Source organism: Eucalyptus grandis, chromosome 6, assembly GCF_016545825.1.
Source record: "Eucalyptus grandis isolate ANBG69807.140 chromosome 6, ASM1654582v1, whole genome shotgun sequence".
Lineage (NCBI taxonomy): Eukaryota > Viridiplantae > Streptophyta > Magnoliopsida > Myrtales > Myrtaceae > Eucalyptus > Eucalyptus grandis.
This window is the reverse complement of record NC_052617.1, coordinates 13892875-13901278: the sequence shown is the minus strand read 5'-3', so window position 1 is coordinate 13901278 and position 8404 is coordinate 13892875. Positions and strand designations below refer to the sequence as shown.

General features: G+C 42.0%; 1 protein-coding gene across 3 annotated transcripts; it reads left to right on the top strand.

Moving 5' to 3' along the window:
• The first annotated feature begins 2653 nt into the window (after nucleotides 1-2653).
• LOC104448504 (pentatricopeptide repeat-containing protein At2g26790, mitochondrial) lies at nucleotides 2654-8291 on the top strand. 3 transcript variants are annotated; one of them, XM_039316066.1, is made up of 4 exons: nucleotides 2654-5766; nucleotides 6647-6970; nucleotides 7058-7120; nucleotides 8273-8291. In XM_039316066.1, the coding sequence occupies exon 1, from the start codon at nucleotides 3086-3088 to the stop codon at nucleotides 5030-5032; it is 1947 nt and encodes a 648-aa protein (XP_039172000.1). In that variant the 5' UTR covers nucleotides 2654-3085; the 3' UTR covers nucleotides 5033-5766; nucleotides 6647-6970; nucleotides 7058-7120; nucleotides 8273-8291. The 3 variants fall into 3 exon arrangements, with proteins under 3 accessions (XP_039172000.1, XP_039171999.1, XP_010060647.2); XM_039316065.1 differs by lacking the exon at nucleotides 8273-8291 and adding an exon at nucleotides 7500-7709; XM_010062345.3 differs by lacking the exon at nucleotides 8273-8291 and having other exon boundaries at nucleotides 7058-7295.
• Nucleotides 8292-8404: the final 113 nt, after the last annotated feature.

Sequence of the window (8404 nt, the reverse complement as noted above, 5' to 3'; positions counted from 1 at the left end):
TAAAAATGATGGCCGGGGCTTTCTACAACAATTTAACATGTCTAGCCTATCACACAATATAATCGCTTCTAGACGATTGTGTTCAAATGAGATACTACAACTGCATATCCGTGATTTTGGCTCCAAGACTAGGCTCCATAACTGCTTGTCGATTTTTATTTATAACTGCACACCATCTTCAAGCTCCACAATTACTCTCCAATTACATGTCAATATTTCCCACGAATCGTCATTTACTCTCAAATAGCGCAGCTTTCAAATTTTTTACCTTTAGCACTAAATGATGCGTATGGTAACATTTCTGTTTTTAAAAATAATTTTTATTTATAAATAATTTTTTCTATTTATATTCCCGATCGAGATTTTAGAATAGAAATATACATTTGGTAACTGTATAAAATTTTTATTTTTGAAATAGAAACGCATTTAATATGACTCCAAAATATTTATGTGGTTTATAATTTCTTTTAATTTTTAATACTTTGATTACATTTTTTTCTTTTTTCTTTATTTACTTTTTATTCTTCTCCTTCTTTCTTTGGCCGATCGCCAACCCCCAAGCCTTGCTAGGCTCGATCTCAATAGGCCATCATGAGGTCGGCCTCGTCGAGCCATCGTGAGGTCGGCCTCACCATGGCCAAGCAACACCGGCCTTGCCCTTATCGATGGTTGGCCAAGGTTGCCTTACCAAGGCAGGCGACCAGTTTAGGGAAGAAGAGGAAGAAGAGAAAAAGAAAAAAAAGAAAAAAAATGAGCTTGATTATTGAATTGTTCCCATAAACAAAAAAATAAATTTGTTTTGTTTTTCATTTTTGTTCCGAATCTATTCTCACGAACAAAAACCTACATAAATAGATTTATGTTCCAAGGAATAAAAAAAACGAAAAAACAAAGAAATTGGAGTGTTACCAGACATGTCCATAAGTTCATCAAGTATTAATCATCAACTAATCGTCATCATATATCAATAATGGTATTTGGTCAAAATAGTCATGACCATCGACAAGGTTCTTGGCCTTTAATATCTTATCCATAATCCAATCAATCGACACTTAACTGTATATTAACAGCATGTTAATCATCAATACTTGTGTTTATCAATGGGTTTTCTTCGCATGACCTCTCATCGATAATTAAACTGACTAACAACGAACTTTATATTGACATCGCATCAAGTAAAGTGAAGGACTCGGTCATTTTTTAGTATCGACAATAACCAACGTCTTCGATTTACCCAGTTTGTGTCGAGTCGAGTTTAGATATGTACTTGCTACGATGAAGTCCTTTAAAAAGTCTAGCATTTGATTATGACCGTCAAACTGTCTTTCCATATTCCCCCATCGTGCGTCCCTGATGGTGGCCACGTAAAACTTCGATGTTGCTATTGGTCTTTGTTAGCCAGGCCCATAAAAAGCCCAGGATCTAAAAATTACAGGAAGCCCGCCTTTAATTGGAAAGAGCCCAAATTTGATCCATTAGCAAATGAAGGCACCTGCCAGCCCTCGAAAAATGGCGGCAGCTAGGAAGTCGGCCCACGACCAAGGACATCGGCAACTATCAAGAGTCGAATGGTTGACCTCGGATAGGTCGAGAAGTTCCGATTCCCGTACCATGTCCGATGTTACAAGCTCAAGTGCTTGGAAGATCGATAGCAAGATCACCATCCCAGCAAGCAAGGATTCCTTGAGAAAATCCTATCATTATTTCGACTTTTCATTTCAAATGGTCCCACTTTAGGTGTCCAAACATAATTCTAGACATGAAAAATATCGGCATAGAATTATTCATTATCAATACATACTTAATGATGCACATCTTACTACTCACTTAGTTCACGAGATGCAATTTTTATCCTTTGAAAAAAATGAAAATCAACATGCACTTGAGAATTGATAAAAGACTAATGATTAGTTGACCCACATCTTATTAATCACTTGATCCACATAAATTATTATCACGTAAATAACAATAAAAAAAAGGATGAAAATTGACATGGACTCGAGAATCGATAAAAAAAAACCTAATAAAGTTTAGATAATTCGGTGCAATCACAGCCATCGGGTAACAGAGCTTGCACTAATGAAAAAGTGGGTAGATTTTGAAAGATTGAGGTGGAAAAAATGAAGAGGCTTCGAGACAAGCCGGAGAATTTCTGCCATAATCGTCTCATTTTCTTTTTTGACAGAAGAGAAAAAAAAAAGGGAGGTAGGATAGGAAGAAAGAAACGAGACCGGCTCCTTTTAGTTGGGCGTTCAAAAGAAAAAGAGACCCGCTTGGCGGCAGCCAGAAGACAGCCTCTAGGGTTTATCCGTCGCATGTAAGGCGCACGAACTCTAACCTCCAGTTCGGTCTCAAAACCCAGAAACCGTCCGTCCACTTCGATCTCTGTCCGTGGCCTGCAAACTCTCCCTGCTCATCTGCTTATGCTGAATCTCCGGTTGCAGAATGAAGGAGGGATTGCTGGGGAAGCAGCAGCAGCAGCAGCAGCAGCAGTAGCGGCGGGTGATGTGGGTGGCCCCTGCAGCCGTCCTAAGGTGCACCAAGCACAAGCCTCTCCTCTCTCCTTCCTCCTCCTTCCCCCAAGCCGAAGCTCCTCTCCTCCGCCTCCTCCGCATGCCTCCTCGACTCCGACCCGCCCCCCCGCGACCCCCGCCCCGACTCCCCCGCCGCTTCCGCCGCGAGCCGGCTCAAGCACGACCCCGACCGCGCCTTCTCCTTCTTCCGCCACCTCGACTCCTCCGCCTTCCCCCTCGACCCTTTCGCCTATGCCTCCTTCATCTCCGTCCTCTCCCCCTCCGCCTCCCGCTCCCGCCTCGACTTCGTCTTCTCCCGCGTCGTCGCCTCGGGGGCCCCCGTTCCTTCGCTGCTCGATTCTCTCGCTCTGCTCGGCGGGCCCCCTCTCCTCCTCCGCTCCGTCGATTTCCTCGTCAGGGCCTTCGTTCGGGCCGGGCTCTACGACGGCGCGATCGATACCCTGTTCGGGTTCAAGAGGGGCGGCCTCCTCCCCCGCGTCTCCACCTGTAATTTCCTCCTCGACAGCTTGATCGAGAGCGGCAATCCCGCCGCCGCCGTTACCCTGTACGAGATGTTGAAGCTGCTCGATTTTGTTCCCGACGACTACACGGGTACCATCTTGATCAAGGCGCTTTGCAGCACCGGCGACTTGGACAGAGCCGCCCGAGTGTTGTTCGAGGACATGGTCCGAGCCGGCGTGACCCCTAGTAGCTTCACTTACACTGCCTACCTCAAAGGCCTCTGCGCCCACCGCGGCTCTCGTTTGGCTTATCAGGCTCTCGTCGGTTGGCGGGATGCCGGGATCTCCCTGAGTAACCACGCCTATTCTGCAGTCCTCCGCGGTTTTTGCGCCGAAAAGAAGTTGGAAGAAGCAGAGCAAGTCCTCCTCGATATGGAAGAGCACGGCATTGTCCCTGATGACTACTGCTATGCCGCCTTAATTCATGGCCACCGCAAGAGTTCCAACGTGCGGAGGGCCTTGGAAATCTGCGATGATTTGCTATCCAAAGGTAAGAAGCCCAACTGCTTCATCATTAGCATCGTTCTCCAGTGCTTTTGTGATATGGGAATGCTTGATGAAGCAGCGCATCAGTTTAATGAGTTCAAACGTATGGGTATTTTTCTGGACAAGGTTACATACAGTATCCTTGTTGGTGCTCTGTGCAAGCAAGGCAGAATGGAAGAGGCCGTAAATTTACTTGAAGAGATGAAGGACAAGGGGTTGGATCTTGATGTCAGACACTACACAACTTTAATCGATGGCTACTGCCTCCAGCGGGACTTTGACCATGCCTTGAATCTGCTCAAGCAGATGATTGAGGAAGGGATTCAGCCCGATATCGTCACTTACAATGTACTTGCCCACGGATATTCTCGGGCAGGACTTGTATATGAGGTGCACGAGCTTCTAAGACATATGGACGCTTGCGGTGTGAAACCAAACGTTGTCACACACAACGTGATAATTGAGGGCTTATGTATTTCAGGTAATGTGGAGGAGGCTGAAGTGTTTTTCTCTAGCCTGCAAGAGAAGAGCATAGAAAATAAAGTTGCCATGTTCAAGGGGTATTGCCAAGCCAACCATTCAGGAAAGGCATTTAAATTTTTCATGGAGTTATCGGAAGCAGAAAAAAGGTCCATAAAGATAAATTCCTGCATCAAATTGCTAGCTAACCTTTTTGTCGAAGGTGATCATGTCACGGCTCGTGAATTACTCAACAACATGTCGGATCTGAACATGGAACCGACTCGAGTGATGTATGGAATTTTGATGGCTACTCTTTGCAAAGCTGGCGATATGAGAAATGCACAGTGGCTGTTTGTTAGATCAGTGGAGAAGGGAACAACCCCTGATGTTGTCAGTTATACATTAATGATGGATGGATACTTTCATGCAAATTGCTTGTCAAAAGTGCATGATCTTTTCCGTGAAATGAAGAATAGAGGGGTCGAGCCTGATGTAATCACTTATACAGTGTTGCTTGATGGTTACTCAAAAGTTGAGCTTTGGAGGAAACATTCCCTGCGTGGTAGAAACAAAGCAAAGAAAGTAACCGTGGATTCGGAAGTAAATAATGTCATCAAAAGCCTTTTGCTGCAGATGAAAGACAAGAAAATAGCACTTGATGTAAAATGTTATACGGTTTTGATTGACCGGCATTGTAAGCTTGGCAACATTGAGGAAGCCGAGGATTTATTGAGGAAAATGATTGAAAGTGGGCTTCAGCCAGATGTGGTAACTTACACATCTCTTATATCTGGTTGCTATAGTTGGGGAAACATGGAAAGGGCTAAATGTCTTTATAAAGAAATGTTGTTAAAGCAAATAGCACTTGATTTAAAATGTTATACAGTTTTGATTGACAGGCATTGTAAGCTTGGCAATGTTGAGGAAGCCGAGGATTTATTGAGGAAAATGATTGAAAGTGGGCTTCAGCCAGATGGGATCACTCACACATCTCTTATATCTGGCTGCTATAGTAGGGGAAACATGGAAAGGGCCAAATATCTTTTATAAAGAAATGTTGTTCGGGAGAATAGAACCTGATATGCGGTCTATTTTAGTGTCTGCTTAACTTGAAGCCTGAAAGATGCAGATATCGAGGCGAGTAAGTGACGAAATCAAAGAGATACTCAGTGCTAATCTCATAGCGCTTAAGGTAAAATATGGTACATATAGAGTATCTGTTCTTGTGACAACGTATCTGTTCTTGTGTCTGTTGTCAAAGCAAACAATTACGAGTGGATTATGGATTTCGCAGCTGCCAAGAGCAATAGTAGAGTGTCTTTCCTTTAAAGGGTAAAGATAGGCGGATTGACACATCCAAGCAGGCAGGGAATACTTAGTGCTTGAAATATGAATGCTATGAGCCTTGGGTGAGAGAGCAGGTCTGGGAGGCCCAGATATTGCATAATGTTAAAGCAGTAAAAACCCATAAGAGCTGTAAACAAGGGAGATAGGCACAAAAGGGGTGCATTCTGGGGATGTTTAACTTAAAGAAAGGTTGATCTCCTAACTTGACTAAAAAAGAATGGGCGTACTCTCTGCCCCCAGCAAAAGCAAAGGACTTCGTTGGAATAATAAAAACCTCAACTTGATCAAAGAACTGAAACCCACAATGAATGGGTTTCCTGCTGTTACCAATTGAGAAGGCTTAGCCTCTGAAGGACAGAGAACGCACCAAGTGAGAAAGATGTGCTATGACTTCTGAATAGAGCGCAGAGAATTTTGGCATATTCGTGAAAATGCTGGTATGCCTTGGCTTCTTTCATGGATTTAAATTAGGCAATGCATAATCTGCGCATTTTTTCTTTGCCGACTCACGTGTCTTTTCTCCCTAGATATAGAAGATAAAAATATTTGTGTTGGAAGAAGACTATTGTATCTCATATTTGAAAAGTATTTCTAGTTCCAATAGCTTATGTTATATTATTATCGTAAATGTACAGTTAACCCCTCCCTTTGGTTACTTTAGTTTTCTTGTGTGCACAGGTGGGTTTGGACTTGTTTTGCCCCCAACTCGTGGCTCCAACATATATCTAGATTTTAAAATTGTTAAAATTATATTGTAGGTGTGTATGTTCATATAAATTGGTTATAAGTGCAATAAACTAATTATGTGTTTTTAGATCGCAAGTATGTCTGACATGTATTTCAAGATTTGAGGTGTTCAAGGTGGAAATTTTCACGTATGCCTATTCTTTGATTAGAAAAACCTACAGTTTGCCCCTGTTTTAGATTTTTTGTCATTCCATCACGGTTAATGACAAGCTCTATAACCCATATGGTTGAATCTGGCTTGATTTTCCTTCTAGAAAAGCCAGATGAATTAATAAAATTTTCTTTGACGGGACAGATTGGTATTTATATAAGAAGGGGTGTGGGTTTATGATTCCTCTGAAAGACACAGAACATTTATGTTAATTAAGACCTTTTGATGTAGCCTCTAATGGGGATTTAGCTGCTGCAGTACTCTGCGTCAATTTGTACCATTGATTTCTAAGCAAAATGCTGAAGTGTAGGATTTGCTTCCCCAAGAAGGACAAATGAATAGTTTGGACAAATTTATGTTGATTTCATTTTCCCTGTTTAGTATATACTTTGAAAGCTCTTGCTTTCTTGATGTCACAGGATATCTCTGCAACTTGTTGACGAAGGAATTTTTGGAAATTTCAAACCAGTGGGCTGCTTGCGAAATTAGTGGGTCAAGAGTTGGAAAGTAGCGTGTTTTGGATGGTCACTGAATTTTTGTGTTAAAGTTGGCGAGGTAACAGTCCTCGTACATGTAATTGACCTACATGTCTCATTTGTACACTTGCACTTGCTTATCAAGCATATGTGCACTCTTTGCTTCTCTGCCCATGTTCTCGAGAATTTTCTCCTGGCTTCGCGAGGAACTTGGAGTTGGAGGAATGGATTGCCTGTACAAATGTTTATGACCGGTTGTGTGATCTGGTAGGCCTTGAACTTCCTTTTGGTCGGCTTTGGCTTATTTATCTATGTTATATCAGTTGTCATGCTTTTATTTTGTGCACGCTGCAGGTATAAATCACTATGGTAGGAAAATACACAGAACCCTCAGATTCTCATCTCTCTGTCTTGAAGGTGAGATTGGGCCACTGAAAAGTCATATTTCCGCAGGCATTTTGTATAATACGTCTCTTGGACGATTCTGCAATGTTTGTGATTTGTTTTGACGACTTTGTGGCAATTTGATACGATGATGTTCAACATGCTTTGGGGTATTGCCTTTTCTGCAAGTGAGTGGATGAATTGTGGAGACTGTGCTTTCTTTGATTCTAATTCCTTTAATTTTTATTAAAACGAGAGGATCCTATTCAATTCTTTTTCTTTTGTTGGTCAGAATTTGGTTAATGCAATGACACGGTTTAGAGGAATGAAAAAACACAGAGAAATTGTTTGAAATCTGTGACAAATCGAATCATCTTTCTTTTAAAGTGATGTATTGCTTCTTTTTTTTCAGGTTTTTTCACTTGAAATCTGTGAGGGTTCTTTTTTACTATTGATGAAATCAGTATGAATGGCTGCTGGCAACAGAGAAGGTTTCTGTATAACGCTACCATTTATGCTTTGGTGTTGGCGGTTTTGATAGATTGAATCCAAGAGCCTTTGACGTTGTTGGTCTGTAGATGCGCAAAGATTTCTGTGACTATTTGCACTATTTGCTTTTTCAGTTTGCGTTCTTCCTTCTTCTGAATAAAAGGTTGAAAGAACTGGAAAAACACTTCTGAACGGTTTAATTGCACTGAACGGTTTAATTGCACATTCATCGTAGATGATAATTTAACTTGCAGAATTCATCCCCTCAACTGCAAAATTACCTGATACAAGTCCTTAAAAGAGTTTTTCGTGTAAGGTCGCTTGTCCATTGCAATCTTTGCCTCCTCAAGCCATTTTTTGAATCCAGCGACGAATTCGTCTTTGCTTATCCTTTGGTCACGGTCAATGCCAAATTCCTCTTCGTCTTCTCCTTTCGTTTAATTCGGATGGCATTGTAGCATCGTCCCCATCTTGATCGATTTCTTCCAAAATAGCCTGCGGTTTGCAAACCCCTTATTACCAATTCGAACGACACCATCTTGCTCATGTCAGGTGAAGTGACATCGTAGAATGAAGACTAGCCTCCTGTATGCAGGACTTTTTGGACAATTTTCCTAGCATTTGATGATCACCGTCAAATGGTCTTTTATTTTTTTTCTCATAATTCACTATCTTGCGTCCCTGATGGTGGGCCAGCAAATCTTCGATATAGCTATTGGGCTTCTATCGGGCAGGCCCAGGGAAAAAGCCCAGGATAAATAAACTCCCCGAACCCCACAAAGGTGAAGCCTATTACTTGGTAAGAGCCCAAATTTGATGCATTTTCGA

What these genes read in the sequence shown, in the direction of transcription:
- LOC104448504 (XM_039316066.1), top strand. Translation starts at nt 3,086, where the DNA reads ATGTTGAAGCTGCTCGATTTTGTTCCCGACGACTACACGGGTACCATC.